This window comes from Antedon bifida, chromosome 2 (assembly GCF_963402885.1).
Source record: "Antedon bifida chromosome 2, ecAntBifi1.1, whole genome shotgun sequence".
NCBI classification, from domain to species: domain Eukaryota; kingdom Metazoa; phylum Echinodermata; class Crinoidea; order Comatulida; family Antedonidae; genus Antedon; species Antedon bifida.
In genome coordinates, this window is record NC_136227.1 from 7589599 (window position 1) to 7611808 (window position 22210).

Below are 22210 nucleotides of genomic sequence, written 5' to 3' on the forward strand. Positions count from 1 at the left end.
ATTTAATACCTAATTTTTTTAATTACGCTAATTGCATGATAATGATTTATTGTGATTACAATTACTAAATGATCTGTATAAATGCATTAATACTTCAAATGAATTCAATTCAAGTCGGCCCTGAATTATCTCGACTTGGCCTCGCGTCGACTTGGCCACGCGTAAATTCAGCCCTAAACAACTCGGCCCCATGTCAATTCGGCCCAAGTTAGCTCATCCCTGCGTCAACTCGGCCACAAACTAATCGATCAACTCGGCTCTAACATGGTATGAAACTCAAATCAGGTCTATTAATATCAATGTAAAAAATTATTGTGTACTGCGATGACTAAAAGTGAACTTTGGAAATCCTGGAAAAAAATGTTTATAAATGTAAAGTTGTGCAAAAATTAGATGCATTACTAAAACCAAAAGACGTGTAATCTTTTACTTTAGCACAGTAGTTAATTTTCCCGATTTGGTATATTTTCATGACTGGCGTAGATTACCAAAGCAACTTGTAGATTGTCTTGGATCAGGCTGCTTCATAAAATAGATTCTGAATTTGACGACGCAATGACGATGATGACGCAATGATGATGAATTATTTTGTACCAAATTCATTTTTTTTTAAAATAATAATTTCGACAATTGCTCTTAATCGAATGTATAGCAGCATGGTATAATACAAAAACGTAATGTTGTATTCGTAAAATCTGCAATTTTCTTAGCTATATACAATCCTCTGCTTTGTTATAATAACGTATTAACAAAAGTTTAAAAGTGCTGGTATACTGAATGGTCTATCCAGTACGAAAGCCTAAAATAAGTACACTTACTGTAATTCGTTTGTACTAATTATTAAGTTAGGCCACTTATTATTTTGTTAGATTGGTAAACGGACGCTTTTTTTTTTTTCAAAAACAGAACATTGTTGGGATGTTGGGGAGTAGATAGAGAGAACCGCCATGGACACCTAAGAGCCTAACCCACTCTCACTCAAACGCGGACCCCCGTCCTCATCAAAGAAAACTCAATTTGACAAATTTCTTTTTAAAAAAAAGGAGGAAAGAAAACAAATTATAATACAAATAAAATATTTTATTTGTATTATAATTTGTACAATTATATTATCACCTCTTCGTTATACCATGACTTGTCTAGTTTCTTGGTCAACATTTTGGAACAACAAACAATTTTGTTAAACATAAAACTGAACTATTATTACCAAGATATGCCACTAATTATTTATAGTACGTCCACATCTTTGTTTTTTTAATTTCTGTTATTATATATTACATTCATTGTTTGTTTAGTCATTTTAAATGTTATGATATATAGTACTTATTAATAATAGTAGCCTATGTTGATCGTTTTAATATAGACTGATTTGTTATAGTTACCAATTTGGCTATAATTCAATATAAATAATAGCTACAAATTATTGATAATTCTGGTTTTATCTGTAAGTAAATTCAATCTAAACGACGATGAGGATATGTGATTGCCAATGCAATTATTTCTGAAATATTTCCTCAATTAATTCTTGATAAATTTATTTTCAGACAGAAAGTGCTTAAATGGCAGAGTCTGAAACTAATCGAGAGTTCACCAATTTGAAGTCTGATCTTGGTAGAATTTTTGACGGTGACCGGTTGCTTTGGTTAAAGTTCTGCTTATTCGAGCACTTACCTATAGGGATCCTCACAAAACCAAATTCTATTGCAAATGATTTTTTCAATGAACTTGATGTCACTGGTAAAATTACACCTAATAATGTTAATCTTTTATTGGAGATTACCAAATTATGTGAATTAAAGAAAGCTGAAGATCTTGTAGTCCAGTATATGAGAAATAATAACGCTGAAAATACAGAAGAAAAGATATCACCCCGTCGAAAATTTATGTTTAAAAATCTACGAAATGTTGATCCAGATGCGTTAAAGAGGGTTATTGCTCACTATGATCTGGCAAGGTATAACTACACCAACATTTGGGATGTAACATTCAGATTGGAAACTGGACAACCTTTATCGAAAGAACCAGACAAGAAAGATGTATTTGATGATCTTCTTCGACAAATACATCCTATAAATGTACCATACCGCAGTGGAAGTCACAAAGGTATAAAACATGTGATATTTATTATTTTTATTATTACTTTATAAATTATTATCTTTAAACCATCACAACTAACAGTTTGTTACACTAATTTTGAAAATAAATATATTACAACATAATATTAATAATGTAGTATTTTAAAAGCAGTTTTACCCGTATGTATTATATTATAATTTGTTTTAAACATTTAAAACATTTTCTAGAACGTAGGAAAGATGAATATGACGATAGTAAAGCATCAGGTTCCAAAAGACGACCAGAAGGTAAAGGTGAACCGATATTTATATGAATGTTAAAACATTTTGATTTTGACATTTTTTTTAGCAAATATCCATTCCAACGTTTATAAGAAAAAAAAAGATGTATTTTACAATGTTCTTCGACAAATTGTACATCTTAGAAATTAATGAGCCCACAGTGGTGCATAGAAAACTGTAATTATTTAATTTTAATTTTCAAACCATCTCAATTAATTATTTGTCAATTGTGTAAACTTTCAAAAATATTATCAAGTTTTTATTCGATTTTTTAAGGAAATATTGAGAGCGACGATGACAAATGCGTAGCATCTGCTTCCAAACGTCGACCAGAAGGTAAAAAACAAATATTAACCTAGTATTTATTCATGGGATCTCGTTGACTACTTATGCAATTCTAAACAATCATGTAAGACATTTTTAACCTTGAACTTGTCTGTTAACTAATTGTATGGGGAAATGAATATCCAACACATATTGAGAAACTACATTACAAAAATTAATAGTTAGAATAATAACGAACTCATCTAGATCACGTCCTTTATTTAAACAATTTAACCCACTCACAATGTTGATTTAAATAAGTTACAAGCAATATGTTTCATGACTCAATGTCATCTTCGACAATTACCCCCTCCCTTGTGTGAAATCCTTGATCAAAGTAAAAAAAATGAACGCGCAAAAAAACTCTTAGAAATTCAACGAAAATGTGCATACCATTCTCTAGACTTGCAATAAGTCATAGATCCATATTCATTCACGGAACAAATATTTGGAACACGCTCTATAAAACCAATACATTAAAATCCCAAATACTCTGTTAAAAATGAAACTAAAGAAATGATATTGAGTACATACTTCTTAAAAAAAAGGGGAGAAAATAAACAAAAATATTAGGCATATGCCTACTGATTCGCTCATGATCGGTATAGTGTCGGGGGACAAACAGGGTTCATTTTGTCTTATGTCCTTTTAAATTAAGTAGGTCAAGTGTTATAACGTTCGTAAAGCTAGTTACTTCACAGACATTAATTATCATTCGCACATTGCAAAATAAAAGTTTGCTTTTAATGTTCCAGGTAAAATAAAATTATGTGAAAAAAGCTGGAGAAAAGTTATGTCTAGCGCCCTGGAACCACAGCTGACCGACATGTCTAGGGCCCTCGGCCTTAAAATGAACCACAGAATGGCCTTCTGTTTCATAAACCCTTCTTTGTACATATTCAGATGACATAGACCTTAAATTGTGATACCTGTCAACAAATGCCAGAGAGTTTTTATAATTTGTTGCAGTATATCCTAAAACAGGAACCCTTTTTTCGGTTACATTTGGATTTTATAGTTAAGAATATCAAATCTCGCATTTTGAGAAAAAAAGTTATTTTTATTGTGACTTGTCCAAGACTGATTATAATTTCCTGACCGTTAATGTATTTTACACGTCTTCTTAAAAAAAGAAACACTAATAACCTTTCCACTGCAATAAATTTAGCTTCAGGAAAACAATTTTATTTCATGATTTATTTTACTATTGTTTTCGTTCTCAAGGCAAAATATTAATTTCAATATACAGTAAGAAACACATACGCGTGTATGTTTATGGCGTAAGCACAATTAATGTGTTCCGTCATCATTGTCGTCGTCGTCATCATTTATTATGTCATTTGTTGTGTCACCTATTTTATTTACCTTTCATTTTATCCCACAGAAAAGATAAGAGTATATCTACTAAGTAAACAGCAGACCTTTCTGCAAAATGCCAAGACGTTTACACCAGCAACATGGAATGAATCATACCAAGTCGATATTTCTGAACTATTCACAGAGTTGGACCTACTCAAAGGAAATAAAAACACAAAAGAGAGTGAGTCAACAACATTAAAAGATGTGTTAGCTACCATCAAATCCACACATGCGTGCAAAGTCCTTATAGATGGTGATGGTGGTATAGGTAAAACTACACTATTAAGGCACATAGCATACAATGCAGGTACAGATAAATCATTTGATGTGTTTGAAGGTAAAATTGTATTTCTGTTAAATATAAGAGATTTAGAGGAAGGGAAGGGAATCTTTGATCTTATGGTAGATAAACTAAATATGAAAGAATTTGACATGGAAACTGATCTTGGAGAAGATTCCAAAGTAATCAAAAAATTCATATTAAAACATGATAGCAACATTGTGTTGTTGTTAGACGGATTTGATGAATTACGATTTCAGAATGAAGATTTTATTCGTCTATTCAGAGGGGAAACACTAAAGAATAGTGTAGTGATACTGACCTCGCGAACAGAGAACATAAGTGCATTCATTAATAAGTGTAATGTACACGTAAGAGTAAAAGGATTCACGGAAAGAAACATTAGAAAGTATATTGACAAGCATTTTAAGCATTTTGGCAAACCTGCCCTGGGAAAATCACTAATTGATGAGCTCTATGAATATAGAAAACATCAAGAAATACGCGATATGTCCAAAAATCCAATGTTACTTCTCACAGTTTGTATAATGTGGGAGGACAGCCAAAATCTTCCTCTCGATAAATCTGATCTTTTTAAAGAACTGTTTCGAAGTATTTTAAATCAGTTCATTAAAAAACAACAACAACACTATTTTATTTCAAAATTTGATGATGCTCCAGAGGAGTATGTAAATGCTATGATTTGTTTAGGAAAATGCATGTATCGTAACTTAAAAAGAAATCAACTTTCGATAAACAAGAAAAGCTTAACAGGTGACAAAAATACGATTGATATTGCCCTGAAACTTGGGTTTGTTTATAAAGATGCACCAATTTCAAAGTCTAGCTTTGAAGAGAATTATATGCCTCCACACAAATTGATAGTTGAGTCATTGGTGGGATTTTATTTATACAAACTATGTGAGAGTGAATCTATGGAAAACCCATTACTTGCGCCATTAGATGAAAAGGAATGGAAAGAAATACGAGAAAGTGAGTATTTCAAAATAACAAGAGAGTTTGCCATTGGGTTCCTTGGAGCTGATGCTGGAACATTCTTAAAGCATTGGATTACAAATGATTTGGCTGCATATCGATCTATTGATAATTACTTAGAATTGGTGAAACAAGATCATATGGATAATGTTAAACAAACATTGCTTAATAGCATATCGAATACAAATTTAGAAATAAAAGAACATTTAGAAGATATTTCAAATACATTAAGAATGTTCATTCAGCATGTAAGCAAAAAAGACAACGTTGGTGATAAATATTTTATTATAAATATTCTGAGAGAATTTCATGAAATGCCGTCGCCTAGAAATTTTCGGAGTTTTTTAAATACAATATCATCTGATTCTAAAGGAAAGGTTCTTACACACATTCTATGTTTAACGCAACGTCAATTTGAATTTGACTTGCATGATTGTAATCTATCAGGTGCTGTAATGAATGCTGTGAGTAGAGAGTGTTCTAATAATGGTGTTAAGTTAAACTTAGTTGACTTCAATATCAGTGGTAATAATCTTAGTGACATTGATGGTGCATCACTGTGTTATCTATTGAGTATGATGACTTGGGGGGATACACTTGACATGCATGATTGTAATATATCAGGTGCTGTAATGAATGCTATGATTAGAGAGTGTTCTTATAAAGGAGTTATAAAGTTGGAATTAGCTCACATCAATATCAGTGGTAATAATCTTAGTGACATTGATGGTGCATCACTGTGTTATCTATTGAGTATGATGGCTTGGGACACACTTGACTTGCATGATTGTAATCTATCAGGTGCTGTAATGAATGCTATGAGTAGAGAGTGTTCTAATGAAGGAATTAAGTTGGAATTATATCACTTCAATATCAGTGGTAATAATCTTAGTGACATTGAAGGTACATCACTGTATTATCTATTGAGTTTAATGAATAGCCTGGGTATACTTGACTTGCATGGTTGTAATATATCAGGTGCTTTAATTAATGATATGAGTAGAGAGTGTTCTAATGAAGGAATTAAGTTGGAATTATATCACTTCAATATCAGTGGTAATAATCTTAGTGATATTGATGGTGCATCACTCTTTTATCTATTGAGTATGATGACTAGGCTGCGTACACTTGACATGCATGATTGTAATCTATCAGGTGCTGTGATGAATGCTATAATTAGAGAGTGTTCCAATAAAGGTGTTAAGTTGGAATTATATCACTGCAATATCAGTGGTAATAATCTTAGTGACATTGATGGTACAACACTGTGTTATCTATTGAAAATGATGACTTGGGATATTATGCTTGACTTGCATGATTGTAATCTATCAGGTGCTGTAATGAATGCTATGATTAGAGAGTGTTTTGATAATGGAGTTTGGTCGGATATATATCACTTCAATATCAGTGGTAATAATCTTAGTGACATTGATAATACATCACTGTACTATCTATTGCATATGATAAATTGGAAAGGTACACTTGACATGCATAATTGTAATCTATCAGGTGCTGTAATGAATGCTATGCATAAAGCGTGTTCTCATAAAGGAGTTAAGTTCGTGACGATATAGAAACGTGGCAGGCTGAATGCGCTTGACCTTTGACAAGATCGCCTAAATTTCTAGTTTTAACCTTACAATACTTGTATTGTATATTCAGGTACAGCCGCTCCATAATCTCTTTGCTTTCCTTCCTTATATCTTTTAACATAAAATTGTTTATACTAACAAACATTACTGTTTATATGCCTAGTGTAGTATGTTTTACATCTTTAACATATTTTCATAAACATCTTCATATCGTACAACTACTCTACTACTACAAATTTTCTCAACTTTCTATCATCTAAAAGTCGTAGTTAGTCATGTCTCGGGTCACATTCTATGGTCACCGTACAGATAGGCTACTACATCAGTACTTCTATGAATGGATAACTAGTTGGTGACAATAACGCTAGTTGGTCATACCCAGTACCGTTTTGAATTTACGATCATTCGGGAAACCACCTCACGATGGTGAGATTAAATAACTTCAAATATCAGTGGTAATAATCTTAGTGACATTGATGGTGCATCACTGTGTTATCTATTGAGTATGATACCTTGGCTTGACATGCATGATTGTAAACTGTCAGGTGTTGTAATGAATGCTATGAATAGAGAGTGTTCTAATAAAGAAATTGAGTTGGGATTAAATCACTTAAATATCAGTGGTAATAATCTTGGTGATATTGATGGTGCATCATTGTGTTCTCTACCTACTGAATATGATTGATAATAATGATGACGCGCTTGAAATGCATAATTGTAATCTATCAGGTGCTGTAATGAATGCTATGATTAGAGTTAGTTCTACTAAAGGAGTTAGGTTGTATTTACATAATGTCAATATCAGTGGTAATAATCTCAGTGATATTCATGGTACTTTACTGCGTTCTTTATTAAATATGTTACCTAAACTAAGGTTGCTTAACATGCATGATTGTTATTTATCAGATGGTGTAATAAGCGAAATAATGAGACTGTTCAAATAGAAGAGAAACTTTTTGGCATAAAGACACACAATATCACTGGTAGATGTAAACAAGGCCAACAGCCATTAAGTCGCGTGCTACAATGCATAATGATACCGGACCGACAGACAGACCGACAGACAGACCGACAGACATAGTGAACTATAGTCGCGTCCACGCGACTAAAAAGGCATAATTTTGACGAATTTTCTTACTTTTTCATCAAAAACGTGCGCAAATTATCCAATTCGACGTGCTCGTATGACGTAATTTTAAGTCAAAATTGTTTAAAAGTTGGTAAAATTATTAGAAAAGGCTGCAAAAACATAAATCACGCAAAAAAAATATGTATTTACCGCTACGCGCGTAAACATTTGCGCGCGTATGGGAATTTTTGACATGCTCAAAATGACAAGAAACGCGTAGAAAGTTGATTAAAAATTAATTTTGCCCATTTTAAAATTTTAAATGCGCGTGCGCGCGTAACTTTGTGTAAAACACCCTTTTTTTTTCAACAGAAAGTTAGCGCCTGATATAAATTAAACTTTTGCAAAGTTTCAATTTAAAATGTTATTTGGTTTTTGACCTATGTTAAATACGAGAAAATCGTTAAATCGCGCGTAAATCACGTTGCGCAACTCTAACGTCATTCACAATAGGAGGTGCACAATTTCACGTAAATGCCCACATGTTGACATCAAAACAGTTCAAAAAGTACAGAAAAGCGATAAAACGCATAGTGATACCGGACCGACAGACAGACCGACCGACCGACATAGTGAACTATAGAGTCGCGTCCACGCGACTAAAAACATTAACTATAGTCTACTGTGTTAATTGATTATTCCTCTCCAACTCAAACGTTCTGCCATCTCAATGTGTGCAAAATGGATTTCAGAAACAACTTTTTCTTCGAACAAGAAAAGTGTCACACCTAATGGTGTTTTATTAGTAGGGCCTACTGCAAGTGTGATTTGATCTTTAATATTTTGTTTCAACATTCTACAAAGTGTTAGTTAGAAATTAATTAACTGTTTTCATTGCATTATAATCGCATTTACTATTTACTCATTCGCATAGAGGTGGTGATAGTACACAAATAGTATTGACGTCATCTTGTATTTACTCTTGGTGTTTACTTGGATTAGAACACTGCCAGTATTAGACTAATATTAATATTTGAACAGAAGAACTTTCAGTAGTAAAGTTATTTTTTTTTACTAAATAAACCATTAGTTTAACATGTTAAGTAATGAATTCCAATATTAATCTGAAATACAATTAGTATTTATATTGGTCTATAAATAATTTACAATGAACTTTCAGAGTAGTTAATGTAATACTATAATGGTATTGGAAATAAATAAACCTAATTATTTTAACGTATGGTTATGTAATGGATTACAATATTAATCTCAAATACCAGTATAATGGACCTTCAGAGTATTAAGGTATTACTGTAATGGTATTTAAAGTAAATAAACCATCAATAATAACCTGTCAATTATTGACTTCAGTAGTGTAGGAGTAAACTATTATTAGTTTGAAAGTTTGGTTCTAACTAAGATGCAACGACACATTCAAAGTATTGACGCAATAACATATAACATTGGATGTCACAAGTGGCAACCGATGACGTAAGCACGGTACCGTAGACGTTATAAAACATTTTCTACTGCTTTACGTTAATCACGGCAGTTAATCCAATTTCTCGTAAGAGGTGGGGAGAGGGGATGCAAAATTGATAGAGTATTTCTTATCTTACGTCGTTGCGTTGTTTCTAGTGAGAACCAAGCTTAAGGTATATACATTTTTTATACATTGTATTATTTTGTAATAATGAACTGAGTAGAATTACACCATATTATAGATAAGTATCCGTTTACATTATTTTGAAGATTTTTTTTAGTTTCTTCTTTCTGAATAAAGGAAATGAAACAAAAGTTGTCTGTTAATTGTATTTATTTCGAAGATTGCTGCACTGACTACATTGATCATGTATTTGTGTTTTGGTATTTCAATAAATATAGTGACTTTTAATGAGAATGGTAATTTCTTCGATCTGGCGACTCCTAGTAAAACAGTGTTATACCTGTTGAGTTATTTTTGTTTATCTTATCTAATAATTCAATTTTAAACATCTGAAATCTTTCCTCGTAACATGCAAATCATTAAACTGTTTGAGACGCGTCTCGTAAAAACTGTAACGGACAGACAGTTTTATATAATTATGTCCAATTTCTGTGCGATCATGTTTGGTTTTATACTTTATACGCTGGCGTTCGCATTTTAATCCACGTGCGATCCGATATGTAGAAAAAAGATGGTTCAGAGATGACGTAGTTTATTATAATAAATACTGATGAGTTGATCACAAAAATATCTATAAAATAAACCATCGATACTTTGTTATAACTATGGTAAGGCAAACCATGTAGCGAGGCTGCTTGGTGCACAGTGATGTTCCATCATACCTTGGTTATACAGTCACAACGCCGTTGACCAATAACAATTCGGGACGGTTATGATATGATGCAAGCAAAATTATGTTACATTTTCTCTACACAAAATAAATCTATAACGCCCTTATCTTGCCACATCTTCAAAATGGAAACGTTGTATGTGGAAATGAATATCCAACACATATTGAAAAGACACACAACTAAAGAAACTAATAGTTAGACAAATAAAAAGAGAGACGTTCCAATATGAACAATTTTACTTATACTCACGATTTTTAATAAATAAGTTTAACAGGCAATACTTTCATGACCCTTGTGTAAAAATCTTTGAAATAAAAAAAAAATGTGTAGGCCTACACCTTTATCCAAACATTGAGTCAAGTTTAGGCACATGTGACCAAGAATTACCTACAGTAAATGTTTAGTCTCAACAATATAGGCAACGTCTTACATACAAAGATTCCCTCCATGTGGAATGCCACCCTGAGATGAGTAGTAGTAATTAGTGCAGTCTTGCTTATCTTTTAATTAATAATTTTACTTTCTATGGACCGGAAATTCCGAAATAAAAGATTGAATGAATGAATAATAACTGTCCTATCAGATACGTGGTAATCCCCATGACCAGGGTTATTTTGTGAACCAGTTCACCCATATTCGTCTCGAATAATGAACTGGGTCCTTTAAAGTGCACACGGACACACTGTGTACACTCTGGACCTACGGTTTATAGTCCTTATTCGAGGGAACTTGTTCTACCACCAGGACTAGGAGCCGATATTGTTGGCTCTTTAGGTACGGGAAACGGCGCCCCTGCCTTACCTATGCGTAATCTTTTTCATATGTTGAAGTTTCGTCTAGTCTAGGTTCTTGGCAATTCGGCTTAATATTCGTCAATAAAATGTTGGTACACATAGTGTATCATAAGTACTTGCTTTAAAAAAAACCGCCATCTGGTGGTGCTGCTACGTCAAAAGAAATATTCGCCGCCGCGATATTAGTCCCGATGTATTGTAATCTATACTGCAGGACACCATTGTTACCAATCTAACCAACGTCACACAGCGATATAAAAATTGTAAAATATTTTCCATCTAATTTTATAGGTTCGTAAAGCTCGGTATAACAGTTAAATAAAATATAAAAAAACGGAAAGTACAAATTAAAAAAGAAATTTATTCACAGGAGGCCAACGAGTAAAAAAAAAGATAAAAGCAAAATATTGGTCGTTCTTTCTCGCGGGCTTTATACAATTGTTTACTTCAAACTAATCTCAACGCACCTTCGTTGAGTTCTATTTTTTTTTTACATACTGTACCACTAGACTAAAAAAATATCAAGTTAAAAATAGAAGAAGTCGAATACGCAAAATATATAAATAAGAGTGCGCCCTCTAAAATATGAAACTTGCAAAAAAATATAGAGGGCTCACTCAAGCCAAATAGTCAACTATGAAAAGTCACTGTGATGGTTACGAATAGAAAACATTGAAGATATTGTCCTCCAAAAATTGTTTTTTTTTAAATATTCCATTTTAGTTTCACATAATAGTTTGGATCGAAAAAAATGAAATTATTTACGAGGAAAACTGTAATTTAAAGCAAGAAAAAGTAAAATGGTAATGGTTTTTGGTTAATTTAATTCTATTCTGTCTTTTTATAAAGAGAACTTATTATTTGTGTTGTGCAAAATGGCCTTTTCTGCATTTTTCATGTTTTTGGAGGCAATATCTTTAAAAGCATTAACAAAATTACAAAACTTAGATTTTTTGTTTTAATGAGCTGGTAGTATTAATAGGAGTTGTAACTTAAAAAAACAGACATCAAAATTGAAAATCCACAACGTTTTTGACAACACAATAAAGAGGTCCATACACACGTATAAAATGCCGGAGCAAAATGTGTTTCTTCTTTTTAACTTTCAATAACTAAGGGACATTGTCAGAATTATTCTTATACTGGGGCTACTGCAGTAACTATATATTTTACGGCATGCAATAACGTGTTATTTTAGTTTGTTTCAATGCATTAGGTTATGTAATAAACAGCATGTACGATTACCACCAAAAAAATGACTTGCTAAATAATTCCATCCGGTTAAAAAGCAAGCAAATAGTAATTACTACAGTAACATAACTTTGATATGGTCCGTACAGTAATAGTAAAATGTTGACTTTTTGAGAACTTAATCAGGATCAAAGTAAGCGTGATTGTGGTACAGATAGTATACAACACCTGTGTCTGATTACGCACTCTGGTAAATTACAGACAATTTTCCATTTGTCGGTTTCAATATCATACATTTGAACCTCAGAATGTCTGTCCGAAAACTTGCCAGTATATCCGCCAATAATGTACACGCATTTGCTATAAACGCACACACCTGCTAAACTTACCCCAATCGGCATACGCGCTAACGTCGACCACTGTTCATTTTTTGTATCGTAACATTCTACAGCGCGACAATCAACTCGTCGATTTTTACTATCCCGCGTGTTGCCGCCTATGACGTATATTTTCTTACCCACGGAACACATAACATGGAAGGCTCTTGTCGAAGACATTGGCGCTTTAAACGTCCATTTATCATGGTTTGGATCGTAAACTTGTAATGCATTGCTGAAATGTCCACCGTCAACGACGCCGCCGGTGATGAAAAGTTTACCGCCTACAACTGCGCTGCTATGCCCAAATGTGTGAAGCGTTAGAGGTGCGACGTACTCCCAAGAGTCCGTGCCACTGTCATACCTTTCAACGCTTGCCAATCCTCCTTGAGTATTCTTCCCACCAACTGCATACAGATACGTATTCATCCCATCTAAAGAGAACAGGGAGCGTCTCTTTTTCATAGGACAGAGTTGACGCCATGTATCAAACCGTGGATTATACTGGTGAACCGTGCCAATGCTGTCAATACCTAAGGAATCACCAGAGAACTGGCCACCAGCTACGTACAAGAAATTATCCATGGTGGCCACAGCTAAATCGAGTCTTCGAATTGGCATGTCTGTGAACGGTTTCCAAACGTTTGTCTCAATATCACATACGTATGTTTGTTCACTGGTTAACCCTTGCATATCCTCACCACCTAAGACAACAAAGACGTCCGTTGTTGCACGTGTTAGAGTTTGGAAGGAATGCTGATGGTGTGGTAACAAATGGTATGACATTGCCTCTGTAATCAATGTTCGACACTCTGGTATGTCCATTAAAGCTTCCTCAGCTTGGACTTTGTTTACGATGTCATTGGGATGTATCAAAGGAAAACGAATGTGGGTCATAATAAGAGGGGCGTAGTCTTTTCGGTCTTGCCAATCGCTTCGTAACCATTCCATAACAGCTTCAAAAATCAAAATCTCAGACTTTGCCGACAGATCATCTCTACTTAAAAAGTGAATTATCTGTTGGCAAGACAGAGGTAAATGGAGATTACTTTCAATGACTTCACCAAAACTCTTAGCAATATACTCAACAACCTCATTCCTGATATCGTCCATGTGGAACTCTTTGGTGAGCAAAAAATAGTCTACACAATTCTTACACTTCAAACGCGCGATCATAAACTTCCCGCAGACGACATTAACTACTTCTATACGTAAAGTGTACGCAGTTCGAAGCGTTTCCCGCAAGTCGTCAAGTTCGCTCACATCGGAAGCATTCAGACTGGAAGTGTACACAACACCAAGAACAACAGACAATGCTGAGCTGCGGATACCAATCAACCTAAATTCCGACTTGTCTTGGTTACCTTTGGCTTCAAACAACTCCTTAAAATACGGACTACTCGCCACTAATATATTCTTATGCGCGAGATGTCGTTTACCGTCTGCAATAAGAGTGACGTCACAGTAATGTCCGTCCAGACGAAGTCTGTTCAGGTCGTCCATTACATGGTTTGTCCCGGGCGTTCGGCGAGAAGGTCGTCTTCTTGGGGATAAATTAATTTCTTTCATAGATATTTTTTTCCTACGTCCACGCCTAGGTGATAGATTGTTGACGGGTGATGTACAAGACGCATCCTTTGTCCTCCCAGGGCTCATCGATTTGCTCCTATTCTGAAAAGAAAACAATCGATAATTCGTTTAGTTAATTGATTCGAAATATTGAGACGCTAATGATGTCACTGAAGTTCAAGTATCAACAATAAATAGGGTTAGGGTTAGGTAGAAGTAGACCTCCCCTTTTGGGACACCTTATTCAGAAGCCACCTTCCCCTGTGAATTGAAATACACGAGAATAAACATATGTTTTAACAATAGTCACTACTCTACGACCGACCCCTATCAGGGGACAGCCCTATAAAGGGAACGCTTTGTTGGGTCCCGAATGTTTCTCCTTAGACGTTCTGATAGACGATGGTGAATTGGTGTAGTAGGCCTAATGTGACTACGATGATTAGGTGTCTCAGGCTTTTGAAGTGTGAGGCAGAGTGCTCTCATTGTCTGCCAATGGTGGGGATGCAGTTAGTGATGATGATGATGATGATGGTGATAATGATACGATGATGATGATGATGATGATGATGATGAGATGATGATGAGGATGATGATGATGATACGATGATGATATGATGACACGATGATGATGATGATGATGATGATAATGATGATACGATGATGATAATGATGATGATGCTATGCTGCTAAAGATGATCATGATGACGATGATGATACTATGCTGCTGCTGATAATGACGATCACGATGATGATGATAATGATGACAACAATGATGATGATGATAATGATAGGATGGTAGTGACGATTATAATGGACAATCATGGACAGTAAAATGCCCCATAGAACTGCTGATGAAAATTAGAATTGTAACTTCGGAAGAAATGGAAATAATTATACTATAAACATGATAGTGATTATACAGATTGGTGGTTCTGGTTATGGTAGATGATGGTACTGTACAATATGTACGAATCAGATGGTAATGTGGTTTATTTAATGGTGTTAACGGAATTCACGTTCAGCGTTTACATCAGAGACTGTAATATCAGGAAATCTTCCATCGATACGCACGCTGTGGGGAGGGGGAATTGGAAGTGATCCCCACCGCACAAACTTGAGTAGGCCTAACATGTTTATGACGGAAGTACAATCTAAAAAAACACTATGTACAGGTACTTACCAAATTCACATTCATCGTGCTGTCCATATACTACGTATTATATCAGTGAAAACGTATAACAAATTATAAAGCCGTCAACATGTAACGTTCTACATTCCGGTTGCCATATTCTCATAAATGGACCTATATACAGTGCTGTGTTCTAGAAGGATTTTAAATATAAATATGTAAACAGCTAACGCTTTCACTAGCGTATCATTTAAATCATAGTCGCATCTAGTATCTACAGAAACACGCTTTTCATTGGTTGATCTTCAATCAAGCGAATGCCGAGTACAATAGATGTTGGTTATCGTTGCTCGGGTACAATTCTCTATGCTCTTTCATGACCGGTGCCTTTTGTTTTCCGTTCTGTTCAGGCCTACTCATCCGTGTAAAGACATCAGGTCGATTATAGTATGCTACGCGTTGTGTGCCAATAAGTGCCTTTTAATTGATTTTACCACTATTTATATTCCGATATTTAGTCATTGTTGATGGGTGACTCAAATAGGTGTAACCATAATTCTATAATAAATATTCAATTTGGACGCAAGTCCAAATATTCGTTTTTCAATTCTAGGTAATGTAAGAACACTTTTACGTTTGCTAAGTATGCTTTCAATAATTATACTACATACGACTCTTTTAACCTCACCAAACTACCGCGCGCGTTACGACGCGGTGTACGCGTTGTTCATCTTAAGAGTTATAATAGGGTTATTTATTCACCGGTGCGTAACTAAAATACGCTTAAATACGCGTATTATTAATATGAGTCGTCTGTCGGTGCAATTTGAAATGTAATAAAAAATATATGAAAATATAGTAAGTAAGCCTAAATAATTGTGGAGCGTGTGAATACTCTGTTCGAAACAAGATGTTTTATAAACTGAAATTTGTTTTTTGATATGTTAAAGGATTAAGCGGTGATCAACAATACGATTTTATGTATTAATCACATAATCGATTTTTTCAGCAATACGCCCATTGACTCATATAATTATAATTATTATAAGAAATGTAATGTTTAGAATGACAAGGTCGTTTTCTTTTACGTACTGTACCGAATGATACTGTTATCGTGCAATATTTGGTACCATCTGGAAATAAGTACAGTTGTTACATATCATCATGAAAAGCAAACAGCTCTGTAGAGTAAATACAGTAAAACAACGGTAAATTTTTCTAATAATAAATCATGAATAAAACACATAACATAACATTAATTTTACATGGGGTAGACTTATAGCGACGGATAATGCAATATTTTGAAAGGGGTGCGGAGGGAGGCCAACAATGTAAATTTAAGTACTGAACTTAAACCTAAATTTCTATATCTTTTGCATTACAATTTACACCCATCCACTCCCCCTTGTTTGATTTGCCGATTGGTTAAACAATTCCTTAACGTACCTGTGTAAAAGTGCCAACCACGATACAGCTTGCTGGTATTGGTTGGGCATCAGGCGAGGTCAACAAACACTCCTCCTTGTGGGTATGTGACTTTATCTGTCTCCTCTGTCTGAGAAGTTGTCATATATGCTACTTTACCACACTCACGACCTCTTCGGCGTCACACAGAAGATCCACTATACAAAACTATGGTAAAACAATACACCTACAGAACAGTACATACTGAATTATATTGGCTGAAAGTCTTTCAGAAGAAACTACTATCATTTCAGTTTCTTCCAAAACAACCAGTAGCCACAATGTATGCTATAGATATCACTAGTAGCTATGGATTCAGCTACTAAAACATATTCTTAGCCATGAAATTAAAAATCAACAAAAAGTAGAAGAAACATAGGCGCGCCTATCTAACAGGTTTTGTTTTGGGCAATGTTAACGTCTAGATGTTTCACTTGACTACTTTTCGGCAATCAGTATAAATTGGTACCAATTTGATTTGATTTCAATAACCAGCACAGACAAAGGGAACTGGACAAAAAGCAAAATAAAATTCATTAGGATAGATTTGTAAATCCCCTTTTGGAGATAATCCCCGAAAGGGGATTTACATCCTGAGGGGTCCCGACTAGAAGGAATTTAGTAGTTCTATCCCTTACCAAGATACCGTGTAATTATAGTCAGGACAATTTGGAATTACACAGTAGACTAGTTACGGTACATCGTGGATAAGGACACGTGCCTCAGACATCTAGGTCTTGGGTTCATATCGTCCTGGATACAGACATCATCCAAGTCTCGATCATCTATGCATGGTTTTAAATCAACCTCACTGGACACGCATTAGTCCACCTAAAGTTAGTCAGTAAGAACTTTAAATACATTTAACAATAAATAATATCTAAAAAATAAACACAAATAATTCAATACATAAGATTCTGACGGTTCTTTATTTACAATTTTGGAATCATTTGGAAATTAGAACGATTGGTTTAATTCAATCATCCATTTATCATATTTTAAATACAAAACACCCACAGATTTAAACTCATTTTACGAGCTTTTTTTTTCAAATCACGGTTGCCAGGTACGCACCGATATTAACCCAATTTTACTGCAAGCTGCTCTTCATGAATGATAAAACATGAAATGCGTTAGAAAAAACACTTGGATGGAAATAACAACTATATTAGACATCAGAAAAAATTTAAAACATAATTAAACAGAAAAAATAACGCCTCTCCATCTAAAGAAAGAAATCACTATTAATCTCCCGTAAATAAAGAAGTTATAGAGGCTTACAGTATTTGTTGTTTGTTGCTAGGTAACAAGCACCAAAACGCTACAAGCATACCATATATTATACTTTCTATACAGATAACTCTGCTTATAACTTAACTATATCGCTCACAACTCTAAGCCACGGAGTTCCATCTTTTAAAATGATGACGTCACTCGTTAAGCAGTTTCTTTACAAACAATACGATCCAAGTACACATAATGTTACTATTCATTTATACACTAAATTTCAATTTCACTCCTAACAATTGTAGATAAACACTTACGCACTAAAGCGCAGTGCCACTCAACAAAATGATTGCCACACAGTAAAATACAAATGTACACACAATATAAAATTTGAAGATTTTTGTCTATACCTTTAAAAAATGTAGAATGGTTGAGAGTGGTAATTAAGGAGGAGGTACTATCATGTAGCCTGACAACTGTTACAGTACAGTACAGTACAAGTACATAATATATGCGTATGCTAAAGGGTAAATGTTAACAATAGAAAATACTCACTCCTAATATAATTACATTGAGAAAGAATGAATTCAAACACATTACTAAAAGCAAAACTAGATGTTATTATAATGGTACTCATTACCGCCATTTTGAACAATGCATTGTGGTCGTAATCGGACAAGGAGAGAAGCACGAATAATGTAAAGTTTAGAATCCATTCCTTTACGATTTTAAATATATGAATTTAATTCATCTATAAATCTCCCACAATGCATCATTCTAAATAAAATGGCCGAATGTATGTCGTACTATTGTATTTTTACTTTCTTAAAAATGTATTTTAAAATAAGAAATATTAAATATATAAAACACAATCATATACCACTATCAATATATGTATTAAAATACATTAATATCAAATACTGCACGGACTCTAGTAAAAGCCCACCTCCTGGAAATTGTTTTGATGGGCTTACATTTGAGGACCATGTATCAGCCAATACAGGGGTGCATCCCTGTAATAATTATTAAATATGGTTAGTGGACTTTTACCAAAGTCCGTATAATGATATGTATATTTTATTGTATATAAACATAACAAAAAAACACAATTTATGCATAATTTCTTCAACAATGGTGGGCTAGCATGATTAATATGTTTTTTTTTTGAAAATGTAAAGTTTATCGACAGAAAAAAAATATATTATAAAAAATGATGAAAACCCAATATTTACATAAAGCTACACTTAAAATGAAACACACTTAATTCTAAAAAAATAAAATAAAAAAACTACAATAATAATAATAAATAACACAGTAATGATATTTTGCTTCTTTTTTAGATAAAAATAAAAAAATGGAAAATTCATGCTTTTTTGTGTTTAGTGAGGAAAACAAAGCATTGGGGCCAGAAGTGTCCAATTAAAATATAGTTGTTATAGTTGAAGTGTTTTAAAATGTATTCACTTATTAGGAAGTGTCCACTGAATAGAGGTTTTCCTCCTAAATGTGAACTGTACTTTATTTTAAATTCCATTTTTGTCCCCTGAATGGATGTGTTCCAATGAATCATATAAACATGGCTCAATTAATTACTTTTAATTAAAATAATCAAAAACACAATCAAAATATCAATACTATTATAATAACAATAATTTTAAATAGTAAATTATAATTCATTACAATAATTAACTAATTTCAATTTTATATTTTAATAAAATCTAACTTAATAATGAATACTTTAACTATCCAATTTTTGGTGTCATATAAGAAAAGTTTTCCCTTTAAGCATATAATTCTATCAATCAAGCCTATGTATAAAAACAAGTCTAACACTATCATTGAAAACCCAACAATTTTTTGTCATCAGCTCAATAATTTAATATTATAATTTTAATTCTAGCTAACTTTTCATCAAATGTATTCAAATTTTAGATCAATTTTAAGTACATGATGTCACAATCAACAGTAAAAACATTTTTCAACAATTATTAGACCTTGAGCGTGAAATTGTTTATATTTTTGAAAGATTATATTGTACACAGATGTACGTGGCATTTGATATTTATAAATGAAAACGTATGCTGAAAAACGATTTAACACTTAATCGCGTGAACTACATCGTTGAACTACTTTCAGATTACGGTCCTATACCCACCCATTCAGCAAATTAAAACCGAGAGAAAGGTGGAAACCAAAATCTAATGCATTCGGAATTTTAGTTTGATAACAATTTTGTTGAGAATACCAAGGTTTTTTTAAAGATAAAAAGCAAGGAAATTCCTGATGTTTAAGTTGATATTAAAATGAATATTTTGATGTTTATTTTTCTATGTTGTTTTTTAACAATTAAATTACAGGTGGGATAATTATTACAAAGGTATATCATAAGCCACCTGTGCATGTGATACAATTAATTTGCATATGTGATACACTGCATTTGCATATGGAATACAATGCATTATCATTGGAGCTAATGGAAATAATGCATGTGTAAAACACTGTTTAGAATACACATTTTTTGTTTGTTTCATTATATTATGTTTGTACTCTGTTTTATTTAACTTATACTACATATTTATTCTTGAGCACACTCTTTATTGTATACTTGAATTTGTTATAATTTATGACAAAATGAATGAAAAAATACTGTAATCCAATCTCATCTGCCTTAAAGCCTCTTTACACTAGGCGAAATTTTAGTGAGACATTATTTGTTTGCATGGCAAATAAAAACTGTTAAAGTTAGGTTTGCGATACACCATGTGTTCCCAAACGGATATAAAGTATGGTTGAGAGTGTCTTGACGTTTTCATTATATAACCCTTGAAGACATTGTAGAGCAACAACTGTAACGTTGAGACATTCTCAACTTTTACTTTTATTCCTTTCGCAGATAAATTGTGTCGACAACCTTTTTACTAGAGTTAGAGAGATTTTTGTTTTAGTTGGTATGAAACTAATTTTGACTGGTAGTTGGAAATAATTAATTTTAATGGAAGTATAACTGTAATAATTGATAACCATACTACATAAAGGATGTTTTTTTATATGTAACAGTAATTCAATTCTAATTGTAACGAAAAGTGACAATTTATCAAACAGCAGCCGGACTTAAGTTTGCATTTATAACTAATTGTGCTCTTTAATGTTTTCTTCTACAAAACGATTGTGTTGTGTTAAATTATAAGTGATAACGCAATACACCTGCAGCCATTAAAATTGTTTGTACATTAAAATAGTTGTCCATAAATTATAAGCATTTTTTAAACACCTGAAATTGTAGTGAACATGATTTTGAACACACTCACTTCTTTATTCTTTGACCCAATCGTATTTTAACTGGGTTAGTAAATGCGTCCTAGTTGTGGATGAAATCACATGATTGAAGAATTATGAATTTTAAAATAAACATGATCAAGTATTATATAAACATCACTGGCTATTCAATAATTATATAAATTAACTTTCATCAAATTTGTTTAAGTACATTAGAGGCTCGATGTAAGGTTTTTTATTGAATAAATTAATGAAGCCTATACTGCCTCAGCATGAGTGCTGAGAGAGTGTTTATACAGAGCAGCGCCCTCACATTACATCTACAAAGAACTCGCATGGATTTCCCATAGCCATACGGAAGGACTGCCTACTGCCTGATAGATCGGCTGGCATCTGACCTAGCTGTCGCGGTAACGGTGGAACGGGTACTTGTACTGGGATGTTCTCGCCTTGCATTCCACCTTGCATGCTTCCGGGACGGCTTGCGTTGATGGTTAAGTCTGACTCGCTTCCGCTCTCGCTGCCTTTGCTGTGAGATTTACTCTTCTCTTGGCTCTTTCCTGAACCGCTGCTTCCTAAAAAAGTTGAAAATAAAACGGTTCAGAAAGTTTTTAAGAAATCAATCATGGAGAGAAAATATTTTTAATCTTATTGTAATTGAGCAATACTAAATAGAATAGAAAAAATAATTCAACTCATCATCTACCTTCTCTGTATAACCTAAGCTAACTAATAGTATGAACTAAGCAACATGTCTCAATTAAGTATTCATATATAATTATTGTAGCAAGTGCCCAATGTATTAAAGCATCTACAAAAAAATAGTATGTCTTTATTAGGCGGTGAATTGTGTGAAGTCGCTATGT

General features: G+C 33.4%; 3 protein-coding genes across 7 annotated transcripts in view; 1 reads left to right on the forward strand and 2 right to left on the reverse strand.

Moving 5' to 3' along the window:
* The first annotated feature begins 1549 nt into the window (after positions 1–1549).
* On the forward strand, positions 1550–6890 carry LOC144835395 (uncharacterized). The gene is made up of 4 exons (XM_078690479.1): positions 1550–2103; positions 2304–2363; positions 2634–2693; positions 4066–6890. The coding sequence occupies exons 1-4, from the start codon at positions 1560–1562 to the stop codon at positions 6888–6890; spliced, it is 3489 nt and encodes a 1162-aa protein (XP_078546605.1). The 5' UTR covers positions 1550–1559.
* Positions 6891–11328: 4438 nt separating this feature from the next.
* On the reverse strand, positions 11329–16942 carry LOC144834977 (kelch-like protein 26). Of its 2 annotated transcripts, XM_078689981.1 has the most exons (3): positions 16824–16942; positions 16470–16558; positions 11329–14347 (listed from the first exon to the last, which is right to left on the reverse strand). In XM_078689981.1, exon 3 carries the CDS (start codon positions 14330–14332, stop codon positions 12488–12490), a length of 1845 nt encoding a protein of 614 aa, XP_078546107.1. In that variant the 5' UTR covers positions 14333–14347; positions 16470–16558; positions 16824–16942; the 3' UTR covers positions 11329–12487. The 2 variants fall into 2 exon arrangements, with proteins under 2 accessions (XP_078546107.1, XP_078546106.1); XM_078689980.1 differs by lacking the exons at positions 16470–16558; positions 16824–16942 and adding an exon at positions 15429–15914.
* Positions 16943–17751: 809 nt separating this feature from the next.
* LOC144836084 (segment polarity protein dishevelled homolog DVL-3-like) overlaps positions 17752–22210 on the reverse strand; it is a 65669-nt gene continuing 61210 nt past the window's right edge. For all 4 annotated transcript variants that reach the window (XM_078691270.1, XM_078691268.1, XM_078691267.1 and 1 more), the window contains one exon: positions 17752–21919. In XM_078691270.1, coding sequence (XP_078547396.1) covers positions 21654–21919 — 266 coding nt within the window. In that variant the 3' untranslated portion in view covers positions 17752–21653. The remainder of the gene's footprint in view (positions 21920–22210) is intronic.